Source organism: Hakea prostrata, chromosome 7 (assembly GCF_041222555.1).
Source record: "Hakea prostrata isolate BN-2017 chromosome 7, UWA_Hpros_2, whole genome shotgun sequence".
In the NCBI taxonomy this organism is placed as follows: domain Eukaryota; kingdom Viridiplantae; phylum Streptophyta; class Magnoliopsida; order Proteales; family Proteaceae; genus Hakea; species Hakea prostrata.
Window position 1 is genome coordinate 39645443 of NC_142606.1, and position 23198 is coordinate 39668640.

Genomic DNA, 23198 nt, shown 5'->3' on the forward strand with positions numbered 1-23198 from the left:
ACAGAAAACATGACATAAAAAATTAGAGAACCTTTGATACTCTGTAGTGAAACCATGATTTTTATCCCGATTAGGTGAAATTAAAGGCATGCACCTCAATGTAAATAAAATTTCATTCCCAAATTTGGCAAACTGCAATAACAAAATACATAATCTAATAAGAATCTATACACCAACGGGGTTGGTCCAAGTGATAAGCAACTTGGTCCGCTTAAGCAAAGTTCCGGTATCGAAACCTTGTGGATGCAAAAAATCCTCGCTAGGAGACTCACCCACCACAGCCAGGTGTGCGACCCGGGTCAAACACCAGATTAGTCAGGGCAAAGCCTTGGGCTTTTCTTGCCCGTCTTCTAATTAAATTTATGTTTACCAAAAAAAAGCCAAAAAGTGTTTGGTAAGATGAGTCATTTTTTCGTTTTTAGGAAACGAATCAATTTAATTTTCGTGTTTGAGAAGGCATTTTGCATAATGGTTTTTACTTATTTCAATGTTCTTGAAAACAAAAAAAAAAATCTCAAAATTAGGCACAAAGAGAGATCCAAATTTCATTTACACACAACTTGTAATTCCTTCTCACCTTCATAAAAATAATAATAATAATAATAAGCTAGAAAATATTTATTAAGCATTCTTAGCATAAATTTTATCAAATGGTTAAAATTGTGTTCAAACCATGGTTTTTTGATATCACACCCCCCCACCAAACCCCCCCCAAACCACCCCCCAAAAAAAAAAAAAAAAACCACACAAACCAAAACACCCCCCCTTTTTAAAAAAAAAAAAAAAAAAAAAAAAAAAAAAAAAAAAAAAAAAAAAAAACTAAAAAATAAAATATTTTTTTTAAATGTTAGAGTATGATTCTCGGAAAAAAAACATCGTTCTCAGAAAAGACAGTCGCCAATCGCATACTAACACCATGATTTTCATTATTACTAATTCACTATCCCAATTAGTCTTGTTGTTGACTTCAATCATCTTGATACCTAGTTAAAATTCTTCAGTCATACAAATAGAGAAATGTCTTCCTATCACACGGCTCTCTAAAAATCAGAACTCCTTTGATATTATCATTTGCAGAAAACATGACATTGAAAATCAGACTGAAACCTTGATACTTATCCTTATTAGGTGAAATCAAAGGCACTGACTTCAATGAAAATAAAATTTCATTCCCAGATTTGGTAAACTGCAAGGGCATTTACAGAATCTAAAAGAAGCTACACTGTATTCGTATTTGTATAAAGATTTCCTTTTAAAATGTGAATTTTTAAACATGGGGCATCCTATAATGATTCCCACTGTAAGTTGTCTTGGATTCTAGCGTCTGGTTCTTCAGCCCCACGCAGTACATCATGACCCACTACCTGTGTCACCTTTTGTGATTGCTGATAACGACAATCATGGCTGCTGCTGCGTTACGTTTCCTAAACATGAACGAGACGTAGAAAAAAAGAGAAAAGAATAGGAAGACCGAATAAGGAAAGGAGTAAACGACTTCTCTTCTTTCTTTTCTTCTGTGATTAAAGCTTTTAACTTTTCGGCTCAGAGGAGAAAGGAATCTTATTAGAAATTTGATGCGTTGAGTTCACAGATTTTGAGTTCAGTCCAGCAAAGGAATCGAGTAGCCGTAGTTTTTAGATCCGGAATCGACATGGGTTTTTAATCTGAGCTTCTGGGTTTCATTGAAAAGATAGGTTTGTGTTTCATCCCCATGTCAGGTAAAGACTGAATTCCATGTTCTTCCACTTATCAAAGAACTGACAAGTAATAGAAAGTCAAAAGAGAGGACAGTTTTTCTTTGATCGTATACTAGGTTGTTAGTTTCTGCTTTCTGGGCTTGTCGAAATTTTTTTGGGTTAGTAATTCTAGAACTGGGTTTGAGATGATTTCTGCGACTCTGAGGTTGTTCAATTTGGGGTCTTTTCAAGAGGAAGACAAACCTAGTTATTTCATTTCGAAGCTTCAAATGAACATGGGTTCTGCGTTTTGAGTGTGATGATTTAGACGAATTTGGCTGTAACTATAAATTTCTCAAGTGTATATAAAAAACCCAAATTCTCTGGATTAAGATCAGGGTAAGGGAATCAATACCCTAATCTTCTGTGTGGGTAGCCATGGAAAAACAGAAGAGCTTCCGTGGGGTCATGGAGAAGCAGAAGAGCTTTAGAGGGATGATGGAGAAACAACTGAGTTTTCGTGGGGTGATGGAAAAGCAGAAGAGCTTTCGAATAGCAATGGAGAAGCAGCAAAGCTTTCGTGACAGGAGGAAGAGCAGGGAATCTCCTGGGAAAAGAGGGGATTCTGAGTTTCATCTGGCTGCTCGAACTGGGAATCTAACTAGGGTTAAGGATATCATTCAAGGCTATGACAGTGGAAGCTTGAGGAATTTGCTACTTCAGCTAAATCTGGATGGTGAGACGGCTTTGTATACTGCAGCCGAAAACGGCCAAGCCCTAGTTGTTAAGGAGCTTTTGAAGCATATGGATCTTGAGTCTGCTTCTCTTCCAGCAAAGAATGGTTTTGATGCATTCCATGTTGCAGCCAAACAGGGTCATATTGGTAAAATTCCTCAATTTGAGTTACTTGCCTCCAGCACTTTCCCTCTGGTACTTAATATAATGTGCTGCCCTGCATGTCAAAAGAGTTTCTGCCTATGTTTTGTAATTTGCTTGATTATATGGGTCTGTGAAATGAAAGAACACTAATAAGTTTTTCTATATACTGTTGTCGTTTACAGTCCCCCCCCCCCCCTTTTAAGTCCCTTAGAATCAAGTGTGAAAGGAATCTCTGAAGTTTCCTCTTTTAAATTGCATAAAGCTACGGCTTCCTCCGTATATCTGTACTTTGCCATGCTCGATGATGTTTAAAGGAAGTATAAACAAACATATTTGTTGTTCCCTTCAACTATTTGTGTGGTAAACTGTAACATTTTCTGGTTTGTTTAGTTGATCATTATATACTATGTGGGATATTAGACTAGGAGCCCGTGGATTTCTTCATGTAGAACTGTAGATTCGTCTATATGAAGTTCTAAGTAGATACATTGGTTTGCGTAATTCAATTGGTCTAGGTTGGAGAATGAATATTTTGATTTCTAATTCAATGTTGCTAATGCAGTTCTAGACTTGAGTCTGAGTAAATCCAGTGGGAGATTAGCTTGCTACAAGATCACATGAGAATAAGACATCCAGAGGGATCTGAAATTCAGGTTGAGTACTTAGTTTCATTAACTTAAATGTGATTCAGATCCTATGGAATCTCAAGTGAGAGAATCCTAATCTGAGTGGGAAAACTTGAGCTGCAGAATCTGTGGACAGGTGTCAAATATCAGAACAGAGTGCAAAAGCGTTTCAGAATGAATACAGCAAGTAATTAAGCCAATATAGAAACCAGATCCACTTGTTCAAGTCAGAATAAACTAAGTAGTAATTCTGGTCTATTTAGGAAAACCAGAACTAGAATAAGAGGCTGAGTTCAGTTCAGGGAACTGAGATTCAGAAACTGAAATAAAATACTGCATCATTTTCAGGGTAGAAAGAGAATGGTAATCTGCTATCAAATTTTGAAAGTCAATTTATAAAAACCAGAGATTCAAAGAAAAGCTAAAACTCGGACTGGAAGAGTGTTTGGAATCAGAACTTGAAAAAAATAGCGGAACCAGTATGCGTAGGATAGAAAAGAAGTTAGTTTGAGAAGAATGGAAGAGGCTACGTCTGCTGGTATCCTTAAGCTTACATAGAAGTTGGTGACCAAGAATAGAAGTACTTGGGTTGACTGGGTACACTGGCCTTCTTCATGATGATTCTATTTGGACTGTTCCTTCTGTGGATGTACCCTGGTTTTCGACAAAGATGAAGCTCTGACATCCTGCTTTAGGGATAGCAACCTCAGTGACTGATGATGGCGCTTCCTCTTTTCTTTGGCTTGACTATTGGCAGCCTGTGGTTTTCTCCATTCAAAAGTTGCCAAGGTCATTTATAGTTCAAGCTTTAGTAAACAATTTTTGGTCCCATAAATTTTTTTTCTGTCATGATGGATGGTCTCCTCCCTCTTCAGACAACCATTTTGGACTGCATTTCCTAGCATCCTAAGAGGTTTTGCGGTAGTTAAGATATTTTTGTTGGTCTGGTTCTCCTTAGGGCCTCTTCAGTTCCAAGGAAGCATGGAACCTTGTTGGAGCTCATGGCCCTGTTTTTTCTCGGCTTGAGTTGGTTTGGTTTAAGGGCCTCATCCCCCTCCGCAGTTTTGTTCTTTTGACTTGTCCTCTCTAACTGACTCCCAACACAGTCCCTTTTTATCCATCTTCAGATTCCGAACTCCCATTATGCTGTCTTTGTTGGAGTGTTGTCAAATGTGTGTTCACAAGTTCTTTACTTGTCTATTCTCGTCTTCAGTTTGGAATGGCTTTTGGCTAAAGGTTGGCCTTGGAAAATAAGGATTCTGCTCTTCTAGAGGGGATGGATTTGTATGGATATGTCGTTGCTTGTAACTCCCATCTTTAATGCAGTTGGTAAGGTTGGGTATGGTGCCACCTATTGTTGTATTTTGATGGGTGACAATTTTGGAAGTAGACCTCTAAAATCCAGCTCTTTCCTGTGCATTTGGCCACTATTGCCTTAGATATGAGAAATGAGCTATCTATGGTCTCTTCAATGTCAACTCTCCAAGGAGCTAGCTTATTGTTGTTTCAAGGGGCATTCTCCCCTTCTTTCTGGAGCTCATTAGACTCCGGGTCCTGCGGGGTGCTTTTGTCATTCTTATATGTTTGTTGTTTTCTCTTCTTCCTTTAATCATGGAGTTCTCTTGTATATATCTCTCTCCCCTTTGAGTAATGAATATTTTAGCGAAAGAATCAAAAGAAAAGGCTTAGGTTGCTGCAACATCCCTATGTAGCCCTGCTGTGAGCAGCAGCATACATTGGTCAATGGCGATGTGTCAGAGCTAGTCTCTTTAGTCTTATCAGGAATTCTATTACCATGCTTAAGTGTTATCTCTTTTCTTTCATTCATGGTTTTCTGGAATAATTTTATATCCTCTATCTATCTTTCCTTTAATTTATCTGTCCAGTCAACCAGTGGATATTGTATGTGTTTCGTGTCCAAGTTTTCTTTTTGTTATTAGTTCCTATTTTCTGATGCTATGATATTCTTTTTGGTATTAGTTTCTAAGTTTTACAGTGTCTTTTGGTCTTCTTCCCTTTTTTTTGTGTGTGATCATATGTTTGTACTGGATTCTGTGTAGGGGTACTTCAGTCATTTTCATGTGCACAAGTTTTCAAGTTATCATTACTTACTGTCATGATTATTCTCTAATTATCACATTATAAATCCAGCATATGTTTTTAGGCCCATTCCTTATGTTCCTTATGTTAATATTCCATATTAGCATGGAGAATGGTGTTTTCATAATTTTCAGTATGTCACCAACCAATCTAGGATTATAGCATTGTTTAGTTGGGTTTTCACATTAACTTTTATACTTCCATTTTACTGACCATGCGAAGCTGGACTAGGTGGCAGCTCTTTGTCGTCTAGACCAAACACGAGTAGCTATTGTGAAATCCATTCCCTCCTCCCCCACCCCCCCCCCCCCCAAAAAAAAAAACCCAATGATACCCAACCATAACAAAGTGGGGAAAAAGACAAACAAAAACAAAAACTTGTCTTCACATTGCAAAAATAGAAACTACGTGAAACAACTTCTAGAAGAGATTCCAGAAACTTGTCTTTGCATTGGCACCCACATATGACTTCAAGAACCACAACCAAATCCCTGGATTATTTTAGGGCCTGCCTGGTTCTGCTTTTTCCTTCACTGGTTCTGCTTGATATCTACATCTATCTGGTTGTCTCGGTCTGGACTTTCACATTTGGTCACGCTGTTCTAGCCATGGACATGCGATTGTATCAACCCCATAGACCAAAAACCAAGCAAAAGCCTTTCATTAACTCTTCATAATTGGTTGTTATGGCACACCTCATTACATACCTTCAAAGAAAACTTCAAAAAACAGGCTCAGATTAAGCCTAAAACTATTCCAGCCAATAGCCCACCTTGGATGTGGTCTTAAGTCTCAACTAACTAGAAAAATATAAAATAATAAAGAAAACAACTTGCAATATGGCTGAACTTGCAGGACCTAATCCAGCCCAACTAGAAGACTTCACTAACAATTAGAAAAGAGAATAGAATTCTAACTAGGCACTACTACTAAGTAATTGATAAATCCTATATCTATTCCTATTACCCATATTTTAAGCCTCTTAGGCTGGCCTATTACAATAAAAACCCATTGGACCAAAGGATCAATATACTTTTATATGTCAATCCAAGGCTAATTTCCAACAAAATGGGCCTAGTTCTTCGTTTTATCTGCATGACTCCTATCAAAAGAGTTGTTCATTGAATGGGGATAGCCAGCCTTTCTAAATAGTTCTTGTTGAATGTTCAGCCAGTCATCTTTGACCATAAAATTTGCTAATATATTTCGCTTATTCTATATTGAGTTCAGCTTGACAGTCAAAACTTTTCTTTCTCATCAAGTGTTTGGCCAAATTTTGTTCACCCATTTGTTTACCATGCATGTCTACCTGAATGCCTTCCATTAATATTGCTTTTCCTTCTGTTATGCTGCATCCTAGGTTTTCATGCTTTATGCTGTTTTAAATTCAATCTTATGTTTTATTTTTTCATGGCGCTGCAGAGGTGTTGAAGGAGCTTTTGAATACTTTCTCCTCCTTGGTCATGACTACCGATTCATCCAATTCTACCGCTTTACATACAGCAGCGACTCAAGGGCACATTGATATAGTCAATCTCCTCCTGGAGACAGACTCAGAGCTTGCTAAGATAGCCAAGAACAATGGTAAAACAACCCTTCACTCGGCAGCCAGGATGGGACATTTGGAAGTTGTGAAATCCCTACTAAGCAAGGATGCAAGTGCTGGTTTTAGGGTTGATAAGAAGGGCCAAACTGCACTGCACATGGCAGTAAAGGGAACCAATGTAGATATTGTGCACGAATTGCTTAAACCTGACCCTTCAGTCATTAATTTGGAAGATAGCAAGGGGAACACAGCATTGCATATTGCAACCAGGAAGGCCCGCATTCAAGTAAGACAAAAGTCTTTGTAATTCTATTTAGTTATGTTTAAAAAGAAATTTTACTTGTATGATATAATTTGCTTTGGGTCTTGTTTGAAAATTTTATTGCTGGATCCAACACCTTGTGGGTTGTCCCCCCATGTAGCATCTTTATGGATATTTAAGTGGTAGGCTGTTTTCTGGGTCAGCCATATGATACTGTTTGCTGTTCAGAAAGTTATGTTTGCCAACTGATCCAAATAGTATACAGAAGACCCTAAGCTTCACATTCATTTGATTATTTTGGTTTTAAGTGGGGTACTCTTCAGGATTAGTTTAGTTTCTAATCTGTAATCTTAATTTTACAGATCTGGGGATGCAATAGGAATTTAGGAAATTCATCTTTGGACTTGTTCTTTGAGTTCTTAGGGAAATGCCACGGTAGCACTGACGGGCAACTAGTAGCTTGAGTCTCTGATTTGCTTGTGGACCTATGTGGTTAGTTAAAGAATCACCTTTTTAGGTATATTTTAGAAGCTATCTTGTTAGGAGTCTCCTCCTAATATATGTAATTGTTGATGGATTTTTATAGTTATTTTTCAGGAGGGAGTTGGGACTTTTTGATAATTTGAATTCTTTTTATTCCTTCAAAACCAGGATTGTGATTGTTGCTATGAGTCTGTACTTGCATTTAATTTTGTATAAAATTTTATCTATGCCTCAGCCTTGTCGTTGCTGAGATCCATGGAGAGGCATTTAGTATTTTTCAATTTTATTACCATCTGTCACGAAGTTTAAGGCCCCTAGTTGCAAATCTCATTTTTGTACGTTGATATTCAAATAAATCTCTATTTCTTAGCTGCTTTGTAGATTTATTTTTAAGTGAATCTAGAATATTCATGCTTAAATTTCAAGACTAGAAGCAAAGAATGAAGAGATTTTTTGATATTGAGTTGTGTTAGTGGTGCCTTCAACCATGCCTGTGAGTTTTGATGGTCCTGGATTAATTGGTATCAGAATTGAGGCTGCTGGTTTAACTCAAATGCTATCTGGGACCCATGGAAGTCCCTATAGTGTGGTAAGCTAGCTTTATCTACCCTCAAAGTTTGGCAAAATCCTTGAACAAGAACTGATTAACATGAAAACAGAAAATTAAATAGAGGAATCCCAAGCAAGGTTAGCCAAAGTATACACAGCCTGATTACTTTCACAGCATGAGAAAGAGAGATTGATCCCTACGCATCAGACAAGGCTAACACTTTTTGGAACCATTTCCAGCATAATGTAGTCCTAGATTGATAAGTGATAGCCTTGCAGCCAGTTCTTCCAAGATCTTAATTTAGAACGAATAGAGTTCTGAAAATTAGGGTTAGTATTTGTTTATAAAAAAGGGTGAACCTGGTGCCAAATGCTTCCGCACAATTTTTTTTTTCAAGGGGGGTTGTGGGACTTTCCTATGTGGGTTAGGATTTGTGAAATCCAAAATTTGGGGCCTTAGGGCTTGTAGATGGAAATTGAACTGGGGTTTGGATGAACTCTACTAGGAGGAAAAAGATTTTTGCTTACAAAAAAACTGCCAAGCTGATTGTTAGACAAAAAGATCTCAAAATGGGCTCGTCCCAGGAGAAATGGATAAGAACCAATTATAGGGTTTCACCTGGTTAGATAATAACTAAAGTCAAATGGTTTTGTTTGGAGGGTATGCGGTTATGGTCTAAGTACGGAAGTATTCTGATAGTCAAATGCAAAGTAATTATAAACTACACGATTAGAGATATGAGATGAAATTAGAAACTTAGGGTTTAGGGTTGATAGATAGAGCATCAAGGTCAATTGATGGAGGGGTTATGGTATGTTTTAACTATGGGTTGTATTAGAATAAATTCTAATACTGGATTTGGTAGGTTGATCCTTATGAATGGAGGTCTACAAAAACCAAAATAGAATTTATAGGGCAAGGAGAGGGGGAAGGGAATTAAGATCTGCTTTCGAAGGCAACAGGCTTCTCTAGCAGCAGCCTTGTAATTGCAAACCCTTGATGTAAACGGATTCCACAGTCATACAAAGAACTAGGGCTCCATAAACGTAGCATTCAAGGGTTCCTCCTCGACTTTGAACCACCAGGGAAGTCTCAATTTTGAACACCAGGAGCAGCTCTCCATGCTAGAGAAGAAGACAACACAGAGTTTGCATGAGTGAAATACTAATACTCTGATCTATCTATTCCTCCCAAGATGGGGTGTTAATGGGGGCTAATCAGCCTTACAAACTAGAGTCCTATTCACACTTGGAATAGTAATTCTAATTTAAGAAGGAAAATAAATCCTAATACCTGTTTAAAATATAAAAAGACCTACGCTTAAATTAAATGGAGTCGCAAATTCTAATTAGGTCATCAGACTTTTAAGTGGTCACATGAACTCCAAAACAAAATTAAACTAGTTAAAAAACCTATTTTTGCACACAACTCATGTAGCCATGTTTTAGGTCCAATGAGTTGGCTGATTACAATGTTAACACTAGGAATGAAAGCCTAAACCATAGATGTATCACCCTGTGTGCATTGTTCTCTGACTGGGAAGAAACACATTGATCTATTGCGGTACAAGTCATATAATGCCACTAGTAGCAGGAGGAGATGTCGTACACAATAAACGATTCAATATGTTCTATAGAATGGGGATCATACTTAAATACCAAAATTTTCCGAGACTTGAACTGAAAATCTGAAATTTTGAGCTGAGATATCGAAATTCCCGTAATTTTGACTGAATTATGGTATTTTTTATGTTTTGACATGTATTTCATTTTGGTCACATCAAAATACTTGAAGTATCAATGTTTTTCGAGTTTTGAACTGTCTAACTAATTGCCATTAAATGGATTTACAACCATGCCCCCTTTCATTGCTAGAAGATTTTTAACAAGTTGTTCACTATATCCAGAAATTTGGATGAACCTCCGAACTATGTTGGGAAGTAAAGTGCTTGCTATCATAGCATGATGATTCAGTTGGTATCTTAATGGCCTTAATCAGAAGAAGATGATGACTTCAACAAATCTTGGTCCACCTACTGGTTTATTTCTTGTAATGCATGGATCTCTTTGACTTTAGGTTCTTCAATTGATTGTTGTCTAGGCATCCAGGTTCCTGTTTGGATGGGATCCTTGGTTGCCTATGCAATGCCTGGGCGTCTTGTTTGGTGTTACCTTAGTTTTTGACCTCCCTCCAGCACCTTGGGTTGCCTGGCACTCTAACTTCCTTTAAATTTCACCCCCCCCCCAAAAAAAAAAATTTGTAGGCCTTAGCTTACTGAAATTTGTTAGACTCAAGCAGTTGCCAGTGATCTTTTGATCTTTGAATTTGAAACAATACTAGTAGATTTCTTCTGTTGTACAGCATAGGGCATATTAGGGATTTATTGGACTTAAGGATGGGAAGTGATGTGGTTTTTGAAAGGGAAAGAATTCTTGAAGCAGACATGAGGAGAGAGGTGAGATTTTGGTATGGATAATGACTTACTAGTTTACAGATTGATGATATATAGAGTCCACTGCAGTGGAAGGACATCTCAGCTGGAATGTTGTTATTTATGATCTGTTTCATATTTCTAAGATTTTTTTTTTTTAAACTCCTGTGTGATTACACTCTATACTTAAATTTGCTTATGTTGCAGATAATATACTGTTTATTATCAGTTGGGGGTATCAACATCAGTTCAATAAACAAGGCTGCAGAAACCCCCCTAGACATTGCAGAGAAATTTGAAAATACAGAGATTGCTACTGCTTTAAAGGAAGCTGGAGCTATCAGGGCTAAGGATCATGTGAATCCTCCCAATCCAGCAAAACAACTGAAGCAGACTGTTAGTGACATAAAACATGACGTGCAGTCCCAACTCCAACAGACTCGTCAGACCAGGGCTCAGGTTCAGAAGATTCAGAAAAAGTTGAAGAAGCTTCACTCAAGTGGCCTTAATAATGCAATAAACTCTGCGACTGTTGTTGCTGTTCTAATTGCAACGGTTGCTTTTGCTGCCATCTTCACCGTACCTGGACAGTTTGTACAGGATGTACAGAATGTATCAGAAGATGTCTCTCTTGGGCAAGCAAATGTTGCAAATAAGGCAGCATTCCTTATCTTCTTTGTTTGTGATGCCATGGCACTGTTCATTTCCTTGGCTGTTGTTGTGGTCCAGACTTCCATAGTCGTCATTGAACAGAAAGCAAAGCAGACGCTCATGGCTATAATTAACAAGATCATGTGGCTTGCTTGCCTCTTCATATCAGCAGCCTTCATCGCCCTCTCTTATATAGTGGTGGGCAAGCAATCCCAGTGGCTTGCTATCTATACTACTGTGGTTGGTTGTGTGATAATGTTGACTACTGTTGGCTCGATGTGTTACTGTGTTGTCATGCATAGGATTGAGGAATCAAACATGAGGAGTATGAGGAAAGCTTCAGGTAGCCGTTCACGCTCATCTTTCTCTATGGTTTCTGATCCTGAACTGCTGAACAGTGAGCATAAGAGGATGTATGCAGTTTAGTGTTGGTGCATTTTGGAGATAGAAGTCTCTTCTGATGAGAACCCATTGTCACTTCTATCAGTATCCCCAAGAACACGCTGCTCTATGGTTCAGGCTGTTGCTGCTCCTGCTCTCTAGTACCTTATAGTTCAGTCAGTTAACCTAACTTGGAAGAGTTATAATATGTGAACAACACTTCATATGTACTCTGGTTTTGCACCTCCAGGATATAAAAATGAGTGATTTATAATCTTCAGGCTTATGAATTTTAAGAATTGGGCTGACTGTTATATCCCATGTATTCCCCTGTTGATTTTCTATGAACCTAGAATATAACAATCTGGCGCAGGATTCAGAGGCAATTGGTGGGATCAATAGACAAATTTTCATAAGCTTGATGAAGCCAAAAGAGTGTACCTTAGACTCTCAATGAAGAAAAGATGGTTCTGCAATGAACTCTCCTCATTGTAACTTATGCAGAGTGAATGTATATGTAATATGTCACATTTCGAAGCATCGAAATAGCATATGATGTGTATATTTGTCTATAATGGATCTCTGCCCAAATCTGGAATTGTAATTTCCACGAGAACATGGTTTCAAGTATCACATGACCTTGACCTGGATTCAGTTCTGTTTTAGGATCAACTGGGACTGCTTTTCTCTTAGATCTCTAATTATTAAATCATGCACTAAAGGGTGTGGACTCTCTAGCAATTTCAAGATTGGGAAATCATATTTGGGTTATAATCTGTATTGAAAGCTGCCTTTGATGCTATGGAGATTGCAAAGATGTAGGCAATTGGTTCGGTTCTGAGAGCAACAAGGGCCATTAGAGCTATGGACCATGTAAACCCTCCAAATCAGCAGAACCATGAAGACCCAAATATTGTTTCCTGTGCCATTGATAACAGCAAGTGTTCATCATGTTCTGATAACAAATGAAGAAAGAAAAAGAATGCAAATCATTCCTCTTTTTGCCAAAAATAAAAAAAAACAATTCTGAATCATGATTACCGAAGAATATATAATCAACATACAAAGGTTGAATTAGTATGAGGTACATACAGAAGCAGGTTAGTGTGAGTGAATAAGTTCTTCTTCTATAAGCAGCTTGGGGGTGTGACTAGCCCAAGAGCAATTCCACCTATGTTACGGCAGAAGGATTGTGCAGGTTGGTTCTGGTAAGTGAGCTTTATATCTCTTAGTCCAATCTGTTTGCATGGTGAGGTTGCACTGCAGTCAAACTTCATAGCTACTTCAGATGCAGATGTCCCCTTCACATCCATATAGCTCACATTACTGATTTCTATTCCTGAGTTCTGCAACCACAATACCTTAAAAACATTAATCAGATCAAGCATCACATATTCACAGGTCCAAAATTTTGATAATGAAGATCAGTTATCTTATCTTATTACCTGGGTAGGGCAGCTTGAAATTTGAGGATCAGGGCAATAATTTTGATCAATAACAATTGGGTTTTCGACATTATTCATCAAAACCTGCTTGAAAACAACTCCTCTCACAAAGCCATTACTTGGTCTTCCCCATGATTTAATCCTTAACCCATTCTGTGTCCCTGTGAAAACTGCATTCTTCACTGTGACATTTTCAACTCCATCTTCTTCTAACTCCTTTCCAAGACTTCCAATACTGATTCCGTGTCCAGGTCCACATGCAACTTTAAGTATTTTCAGGTTTCGTGCTCCAGGACCGATCGAAACACAATCATCTCCAGTTTGAATAACTGTGTTCAACATGTGAACATCAACAGAATTCTGGATATGAACTCCATCTGTGTTGGGGCTATTCTCAGGAGCATAGATTCCAACCCTTTGCAATGTTACATTGCTGCATGTATGAACAACTATATGGTAGAGCTTGGCATTTCTTGATACCAAGTCTCTGATCATTATATCTTTTGAATCAAAGATTGTAAGTGACTGCAGCAACAAAGGTGAGCTTGTTAGCTACAGAATAAAAACTAAAAGATAAGAAGAAGAAGAAGAAGAAGAAGGAGAAAGATCATTAACTGTTGCACCATCAGGGCAGTAATGGTGATTGTCTGCAAGTTTACAAGACCACAAGCTTGAACCCTGGCTGTCAAGGTACCCACCAATGAGGGAAACACCCTTGACACCATAAAACATAAGCCAGAAACTTTGAGAGAAAGAGGGGATGATTCTGTAATCAGGAGCAATTAGAACAGAACCATTGAAATGAAAGGAGAGATCAGAATTGTTACAAGGACCATAGAACACAACTGGGCTGAGAAAGTATCTCTCACGAGGAATGAGTATTGCAGTTGGTTTCGGAGAAATACAAGCAGCATTCCATGCTTGGAGGAATGAAGGGCTTGCATCCGTCTCCCCATCACCTTTTGCACCAAAATCTGAAACGTTGATGATAATGATATCTGCTGTTTTGGATAACGAGAGAAAGGAGAAGTTGAAGAAGAAGAAGAAGAAGGTAAGTGAGAGAAGAAGCGAGTGGTAGCAGTTGTTCATGATTAGAGACAGAAAGGGAGAGATGTTTTGTGGATTTTGTCTTGCCGGAGATTATGCATTTATTCAGAGGAGTTAATTAGAGTGATTAGTTATAACCGCTTGGTCAACCTTCTTGCATGGTTAGAGACCATGAGGAGCAAGTGGTGTTAGGTCATGGGTGGTTAATTACTTTTTCAATGACTCTGCCGTAATGTTGTCGATTCAAATCTAACATGGCGGGACTGGAAACTTGAATTTGCAGGTTCCATCTAAAAAGAGTTTGGCTACTTCTTTTTTCTTTTTTCGATTGATTCTTTTTTCTCTTTTCAATCAAATCTCAGGTGCAAAGGCTCGAGTCGCGGCAATTCCGGAGGTGATCATATTTTGTGATGCTGCTTACAGTGAGGAAAATGGAGCTACTGGGTTGGGTTTCGCTGCTTTCAAAAGGGGAATGTTGATCTTGGGTTGTTCGGATCAGGCGTTGTCTGGGTGCTGGAAGGGGAAGCTCTGTCAATGCGGGCTGCTGTGGTTTGGGCTCGTGAGAACAGGATTGAAGAGGTTGCGGTATTTTCCGACAACTCAGGCTTGGTGGATCTCCTTATGGGTCGTGATATTTTTCCCCCTTATCAAGATGAACCGATTGTAAAAGACATTAAAGTTTTAGCATCCCAGTTTTCCTCTTGTAAGTTTTTGTTTTGTTCTTGAGATGGGAACTTATTGGCCCACTCTCTAGCCCAGGAGGCTTGGTCTGTACCTTGCAAGACTAGTTGGCCGTTATCCACTTCCTGGATTCAGGCTCATTGTACTCTGGATCTAGCGCATTTTGCTTGATCTTTTGAATGAAATGTTGTTTACCAAAAAAAAAGATTGAGTCCCAACTTGATGTATCAATCCTCCTCTTTTCTCCTCTTTTCTGGTAACTAACATCTTCTATATTAGGTTTTCATATATAAGTCTTGATCGATCAACTTTGCCATTTTTTCATTTAAAATATTAAATTATCCTGGTTAGTTTCAATCGGCTAAGGAGGGAATTAGTCAAGAATATTAAATAATCACTATTCGGATCTACATTCTCTGCAATTCTTTTTCCTACAATTCCCTACAATTCTCTCCTAGGATTGTGTCATGCGGCATTAAGTAATCCAACAGTCTCCTCTGATAACCAAGAGTAATTCTCAGATGATGCAAAAATTGAAGACCAGTTTAATAATGCACCGCAAAATAGTTTATGGAATTTCTTGTTTCGGAAGCAAAAAACTGGCTGAAACCCGTTTGATAAAATTGTTTCTTTTCGCATGATTTTTGCAACATAAATTGAAATTTATGAAAATTTATGCTTCTAGAAACACTTACAGCACAACAACTATTTTTCAAAAGCAAAATTTTGTGAGTTAGGTTTTCGTAAGGCACTTAGAAGGGATATTTATAAAATTTGATACTCTAAACATAACAATAGCAAATTTCATAAATTTTATTACAATTTCCAAATTTTCTACTTCCACAAACTAGTTTCAAAATTGTTTATGGTATTTCCCAAAGAAGAAACACTTGATGAGTTATCAAACCCCCCCCCCCGGGCCCCCCAAAAAAAAACCACAAATCAAATCCAGTGTATTCATGGGAGTCAATTTTGAACAATAAAATACATGACATCTTATGAGCCAACAAGGGGGTCCAAATGAAAAAAACTACTAAAAAAAAAAAAATAAGGACAAATTGATCATAAATTTTTTAAATTTTCAAGTGAGTTTTGTGACTATTGGGCGAGAGATATAACTATTGGATTTATAAAATGACATAGGGGCTTCTTGGCATAAAAAAAAAAATTAATCAAAATAGACTTTTTCCTTTTTTTCCTCCTTAGCTCAAGCAACCCTTTGATGGACAAAATAGATTTTTTTTTTTTTTCTAATTAAAAAGTGCGGACATCCAATCGTACGGATCAAATCTCTTTTAACATGTTTGACGCATTATATTATGGTAAGTGACGATACATGTGGTTGGGACTGTCACTCCCACTCTTTGATGCCAAGTCACTAGATGCATTTTTCAACGGCCAAACAAAGTTCGATGTTGAAGCCTACCGCGAACATGAAGGTGAGACCACCAAATCACCCTTTTCATTTGCAAGAAAATTGGAAGAGAAAAAAAAAAAAAAGGAGCAAGCTAAGAAAGGAGATCGAAGAGCATTACATTTCTTACTTTCTTCTTAATTGTCAGGTGATTTTAATTCTATTTGGATTTGATGACCATTTTCTAATATTTAGATTTGTAAATCTTTACTAACAACTTATCCGATGTTCTTTCTCGCAGAGCTAGGTTTTCAAGTTTAGATGACAAGAGAGTGAAACAAGTAAGGTTATTTTTCTACTTTTCCCGATCAAGAATTAAAAATTTTCTCCTTTCAGATTCTTTTCTGTAGATCGGATTTACAATCGGAGTCAGATCATCTCATTCATGTGATTTTTTTTTTTTTTTTGGGTAAAGTCTTAATGTGAATTTTGATTCTGCAAATTTTATGTTTTTGACTTCAGTTTGCTTCTCTGTTTTTAAGATTATGAGGTTTAATCCGAGCTAGAGTCTAATCACTTTAAGATAGAACTATCGAATTGTTTCTCATTGAATCTCTTAAGTTTCAATTTGATTTAAAACAAAATAATAATAATTCATGTGTATTTTAAAGGTCCAAAAGCTAGAAGAAACATACAATCATGGCTAGAACCTTGTTGATTCTAAAGCAAATTATTTCAAGAGTTTGCAGTTTCTTCCCCATCCAATCCCCCAATTCTGGGGATGAGGTCAGGTTTCTATCAAAAGAGACCTATAACTTACATGCCTCGACCTGGTGATGGTTCCCCAAGAGCTGTAACCCTAATTCCAGGTGATGGGATTGGTCCTCTAGTCACAAATGCCGTTGAACAAGTCATGGAGAAGCTGCATGCTCCAGTCTATTTTGAGCGATATGAAGCTCATGGCAGCATGAATAGGGTTCCTCAAGATGTAATGGATTCAATCAAGAAGAACAAAGTTTGCTTGAAGGGTGGTTTGGCTACTCCAGTTGGAGGAGGTGTAAGCTCACTCAATGTTCAACTGAGAAAAGATCTTGATCTCTTTGCATCACTTGTGAATTGTGTCAATATGCCTGGCTTGATGACAAGGCATGACAATGTTAATATTGTTGTGATTCGGGAGAATTCCGAAGGAGAGTACTCAGGGCTGGAGCATGAGGTTGTGCCTGGAGTTGTTGAAAGCCTGAAGGTACTTCAATTCTATTTATCCATTTTCTTACTTTTCTTTTTATTTGCTGCTTGATCTGTTGATCTGTTTCTACTAGAGAGCATTCTTCAATTATCTTCATGAGAAAAATTCTCCCTTATGCCGTTCTAGACTGATTAAATTAATTTTGCACGCAAGCTTTCTTCAGTTTATCGAATGGTGAGCATTTCTTTTTGTCCCTGGAAAGATTCTGTAGTGTGAAATCTCAGTACTTAATTATGAATGTCTGTTTGAAAAGAAGAATGAAGAAAAAGGGAATGCAGCCAATTTTAATGAGATATTACCCAAAAAAAAAATGCCAAATTTGATGAGAATTTGCTTTCTTAAACTTTTTCTTATGATGGATTTTCTATCTTGATTTTGATTATACAAAAAATGTTCATTCATGATTGCAGCCCCCTTCATCATTTGTCATTTGTCCAGGTTTATTAACACATAACTGATTAGTTTCTATGCCAGGTTGTGTATCTGAATTTTAATTTCATGAGAACTGGAGAAAGAATTAGCTAATAAATACCACTTTTAGCATTTTAAACCGCTCCACATCTCTTCCATCCCCTTGCTAATTATCTAGTCTTGATATTAAGAATTCATCTTCACTGCCATCTTATATATTCTTCTATCACGAGAAACTGAATATAGAGAATACAATTTACCTATATTTTATTAGTTTAATATCTGCTTGGAGTAACTAGAAGGAGTTGAATGCCTAGACAAGTAGATTATTATCTAGAGATATTGAAATGCCCCTGTACGAGCTAAGAATGAAAATCACTGATGATCCCTTTTATTGGTACTTATGGATCTCCTTAGAGCATTGATGTCTCTTGCGGGTGTCAATTTGATTCTAAGCATTATTAGAAGGTAGTTTGTACTAGTGAAGTATTGTAAGTTTGTAACCATTGAAAATGTATTTGTCTCTCAAAAATCTCTTCTTCTAGGTGATAACAAAATATTGCTCAGAGCGAATAGCAAGTTATGCCTTCGAATATGCTTATCTAAACAATCGAAAGAAAGTGACAGCTGTGCACAAAGCAAATATTATGAAGCTTGCAGATGGTCTTTTCTTAGAATCTTGTCGTGAAATTGCAGCGAAATATCCCAATATCCAGTATGATGAAATTATTGTGGATAATTGTTGCATGCAACTTGTTTCAAGGCCAGAACAATTTGATGTCATGGTATGTGATCTTTGAAATTGAATGTTTTCATGATCATTTCTTATTATTATTCTTGCATGATACACATATTGTTTTCATTGCATTGGATAAATTCCATGGTTTTCTTTTCTTTTTGTTAAGAGCTAAGAGTATAATTGTGTTGGTTTCAGTTGATTCTTGTTTTATTGTTATTCTGAAATTGATTTTCTACATTTATTTTTAATCAGATTTTCTTCACATTTTGCTTCTATATATCATTGGATTTTATTTTTCTAACTTAACTTGATATTCCTCTTGAGCTGTGTATAAGCTAAACTAAACATTCCACTTAGAGTTTTTAATATGTACAATTTTAGATTAATTTTCATCAGAAAGTAGCATATGAAACTCTATACTATGGCTGAATTAGCTAAAGATTATTTTCAGACTTGGTGTAAAACAGGTTCTGGTTGGGTTTAGATTTTTCAAACCCTATACCAACCCTAGCACCCTTTGACTCAACCAAACTCCACTTGACCCTGACTTAGGTTGACAGTCTCAACCCAAGCCCAACCCTGGAAAGTTCTAGTCCAAGCCCACCTTGATTGACCCTCATCAAGTTGGGTTGGTCCAACTTAGCCTTGATTGACCCTATTTAACCTTATTAGTCTTATTTAGCCATGATTAACCAATATTAACTCTGTTTAGTCATGATAGACCTTAATTAACCCTTTTTCGCTCTGATTTCTTATCTAAAAAATAATAAGAAATACAGGAAAATGCATATTATCAATGATGACCGGAGGGAACCGCTTCAACTGTTAAAGGGCCAAGATGGAAAATCCTTATAAACTAGGGTATTAAGTCAAGGTTAAAATTAAACTCAGGCTGGGTTGGATAAGGTTGCCCAAGGTCTTGACCATCCCTAACTAGGGGTTTCATTTATCAACCTCAACCCACCCTTAGGGTTGAAAAATCAATCCATACCTTGTTTGGTCTCAAGGGAAGTTCTGGTTATTAGGGCCAAATTCACACCTATTTTAGGCCATTGTAGATATTTAACTAATAGTTCATATATGGAGACTATCTCTTATATAAGAAGAACAACTTAAAAAATTGTAGGTGTGTTTTTAGCACAAGGGTGGCAACCTCTTATATAAAGACAATAAGTCTAAGGAGATCATAGGTTCAAACCTCTGTCCCTACCACACCTTCCCTATCCCCCCAAGGGCTTGTGGATCCCTAGTCGCTATAGTTAGTTTGATGATGACCCGGAAGAAGAAAAAAAAAAAATTGAAAAAGAAGAAGTTGTCAAATGTCCTGCAATAGTAATAATTCAAAGTCCAAAATTCTTATCTATCAAATTATAAGGAGGATGAAATTTGTAGGCAATAAAAAACTATTAATTCATGCCGCAAAAGAAAGGGGAATATCAATACTTCATGTATAAAATTTAGTTTCCCCTTCCTCTATGAATAACACGTTGGTAATCTAATTCTAGTGTTTTGGGTTGGATGAAGTGATATGGTGCTTCTAGTGGCTTCCTAGTGGATCGTTTCAATTAAAATGGGAAATCTTCTGCAGTGGTCTTGAGATCATTCACTTGATGATGCATATGGGGATACTCGATATGAAATATATGCATTGAGAACACGCAGGTGTCATTTTGTGGTAGACAAATGAACGATTAGGAGGACACAAATGCATGTTGTTTTAAGAACTTAGTGGTGGCCCAGATATGTGACATAATGGAGGTGTAAGTAATAACAAAAGAGAAAAAACTTTTGACATTTATAGATTTTAATTCTCTTTCTCCAATGGTTGTTGTGTATGAGTTATATGATTGATAAACTTATGGACCTTTTAGTTATATCTTCATTTGAGTTTGCAGGTGACACCCAATCTATATGGCAATTTAGTGGCTAACACAGCAGCAGGTATTGCTGGAGGCACTGGTATCATGCCAGGAGGTACTTCTCTGCAGCTATTCAAATTTTCAAATTAGTTACTATGCGGCCTTGTGCAATGGTCATTGGACCACAGTTTTATGTAATATAATCATGGTTTAACATGCAATATGTATGCTGAAGTTCATAAATTTGGATCACAAAATGCATAACACAACAACCATACGAATATCATACCTAATTTATCCTTAGTTGCAAACATTTATGGTAATACAAGTCAAAACTTTTACACTTCAAATTGAGTTTGATGTGCAGATATGTAACAAAATCCATCATATTTATGTTTGCAGGAAATGTGGGTTATGATTATGCAATTTTTGAGCAAGGTGCTTCAGCTGGTAATGTAGGACATGATAAATTAGTGAGGGAAGAAAAGGCAAACCCAATTGCATTACTTCTCTCATCCGCCATGATGCTCAGGCACCTCCAGTTTCCTAAATTTGCAGATCGATTGGAGAAAGCAGTAATGCATGTAATCTTAGAAGGAAAATGTCTTACAAAAGATCTTGGAGGAAATTGCAAAACCCAACAAGTTGTTGATTCCATCATTAAAGCTTTGGATTGAGTGAGCCGATCCATCAGATTATTTTGTTGTGCTAGAATATATCTTTCGGCATATGGCCTCTAACTTGCACTCATAATTTATTCTTTCAAATGTTTTTCCTTAGAATAATTTGAGTTTGTACATGGCTAAGAGGCTTTTATCCTTGCATGTTTGAACTCATCTCTCCCTAAGTCACTTCCTTATAGGAAATGATCTCACTGCCCTACGATACTTTTGGGGTGCATCATATTGGTCACCCCTCTAGGTCTATTGCTAAAAAAACCCTCTCCAATAAAATATATTTGCAAGAGATATTTATATTATGATAATACATGATTCTACCCCACACACAAAAATAAAAACAAAAAAACGGAAAAAGATAATATGGGATCATCTCAAGAGGATTATTTCATGGATCCCTATTAGCATATAAACTGGGATGTTTTATGATCAAATCCAACAGTAAATTAATGATCTTTACATCACTAACAGAGCTTTATAGAGGGAATTGTTAGCTTGCACTTGCTCAATAGAGGTTGAATATGATATATATTTGAAGCATATTCTTTTTATGGATATGAGGTTCTTTCAGGCCGTTTATGCGTACCTCATTACATCCTCCGGATAGCTTTTAAATATAATTTAAATATATAGCAGAGCTTTACTCTTAAGCTTAAAAAGATTCAAACTTTTGACCTCATAGGATAAGGTGTTGGTCTTTTATCCACTGAACCAATCCCTTGAGGTTGTTGAGGTATCTGAGACATACTTAAATATGGTTAAGGTATTTGAGTTATACCTATTGTATGTTATAATGTAGGTCATCGGATCAGTTACGATCCAATGGTGTAATGGGCCTTTGTGGGAGATTCCAACTAACCGTAGAACCTAGTATTGGTCTATAAATAATAACTGCAAGCAACGGTCTGGGTATTTCAAACTAAATACTCAGGGTGTAATGTTTTAAGCAAACTTGTGCTTAAACCCTTACCCTAATAGAGGTTGCATTTGAATCATTTTTATGGCAAAGTTGAAAAAGTTAATAATTAGGGCACTTCGATTGTAACACTTTGTATGCATGTTCGATTATTTTAGGCCTTGGAGATTTTAATATTTGTGAGTATTTAACGAGTGAGATTGTAGACTTGAAGTTCAGATAATGTTCTACCAAACAAACCAGATTAGATAATTTTAGCATGGCATGCTTAATGCTAACAACTATCAGTTTAAGGTTAATCCATATTAATTAGGATTGATTAGTTTTAATGGGGTCCATGGGTGTCACTATCATATTGGATCGTATGATTGCCAGAGAAGCAACCATCATGTGCATGCTCTAAGAACGAGATGGCTCTAATTGAGTAGCAATCACATGGCTGAAGAAGGAGAATGTGGCGTACGAGGTGGCGACCATGTGAATTATATGTTGGTTGTTCAAAGCCAACAACATGCACGGCTGAGGCAGGTGAGGCAACCATGATCGAGGTTAGTTATTTAGTGTTAAAAGCTAATTATAAATTAGTAGATGGATTAGGTGAATTAATTTATTCCTTGTGGGTTAGTGAGCAATTTGGAATTGGATTATTGTTCTAGTTTAAGCAGGGCTAGGGTGTTAATGAAGGGATCTAAACTGCAAATCCAAATCTTATCAAGGTTCTTCTAAACTTGACTTGCCTTGACTAACCTAGTATGGTTAGGTTAGCCCTAATTTAGGCTGACCCAAGCCTGATTTTTAATCCACTATATAAAAATAAGACAACAAGCATGGCTAGTAATCTTCAAGAGATTTGAACCCTTGAGTTTGCCAATTGAGTTAATCCCTTAGGATTAATTGGTTAAATAAATAACTCAACTTATATATAATTCTAATTTAGCTAAAATTAACACGAGAGTATGTAGGGTCGAGCTAGATTGGCTGGAGAGTTACACATGAATCATGCCTATTAGGTTTATCCTAAGCAATATATGGGTTTGGATTAATTATTGGGATTAATAATTGATCGGCGTCTCAACACGTCAGGCTACTGCACTGCCATTAGGTTTGAGATGGATTAAATCAAAGTCCATTATAAAAGTTAACTAGGGTTTGGGATTGCTATTATAAATAGCTATGATAAAGTCCCTCCAATCACTTAAGTTTTCTGTTCTCTTCTCTCTCCACAAGAAAGAGAT

At 37.0% G+C, this 23198-nt stretch overlaps 2 protein-coding genes and 1 pseudogene across 2 annotated transcripts; 2 read left to right on the forward strand and 1 right to left on the reverse strand.

The window, feature by feature from the left end:
* Positions 1–1352: 1352 nt before the first annotated feature.
* LOC149011115 (ankyrin repeat-containing protein At5g02620-like) lies at positions 1353–12423 on the forward strand. Its single transcript, XM_089161463.1, has 3 exons — positions 1353–2559; positions 6704–7113; positions 10761–12423. Exons 1-3 carry the CDS (start codon positions 2115–2117, stop codon positions 11628–11630), a joined length of 1725 nt encoding a protein of 574 aa, XP_089017589.1. The 5' UTR covers positions 1353–2114; the 3' UTR covers positions 11631–12423.
* A 289-nt stretch (positions 12424–12712) lies between these two features.
* On the reverse strand, positions 12713–14119 carry LOC149011116 (polygalacturonase-like). Its single transcript, XM_089162564.1, has 3 exons — positions 13646–14119; positions 13031–13555; positions 12713–12931 (listed from the first exon to the last, which is right to left on the reverse strand). The coding sequence occupies exons 1-3, from the start codon at positions 14117–14119 to the stop codon at positions 12713–12715; spliced, it is 1218 nt and encodes a 405-aa protein (XP_089018690.1).
* Positions 14120–16811: 2692 nt separating this feature from the next.
* LOC149011117 (isocitrate dehydrogenase [NAD] regulatory subunit 1, mitochondrial-like) lies at positions 16812–21047 on the forward strand (annotated as a pseudogene).
* Positions 21048–23198: the final 2151 nt, after the last annotated feature.

Coding starts and splice junctions, on each gene's coding strand:
- LOC149011115 (XM_089161463.1), top strand. CDS start 2,115: ATGGAAAAACAGAAGAGCTTCCGTGGGGTCATGGAGAAGCAGAAGAGC. Junction 2,560..6,703: donor AGCCAAACAGGGTCATATTG/GTAAAATTCCTC, acceptor ATGGCGCTGCAG/AGGTGTTGAAGGAGCTTTTG. Junction 7,114..10,760: donor CCAGGAAGGCCCGCATTCAA/GTAAGACAAAAG, acceptor CTTATGTTGCAG/ATAATATACTGTTTATTATC.
- LOC149011116 (XM_089162564.1), bottom strand. CDS start 14,119: ATGAACAACTGCTACCACTCGCTTCTTCTCTCACTTACCTTCTTCTTC. Junction 13,556..13,645: donor ACTGCCCTGATGGTGCAACA/GTTAATGATCTT, acceptor TTGTTGCTGCAG/TCACTTACAATCTTTGATTC. Junction 12,932..13,030: donor TTTCAAGCTGCCCTACCCAG/GTAATAAGATAA, acceptor TTGTGGTTGCAG/AACTCAGGAATAGAAATCAG.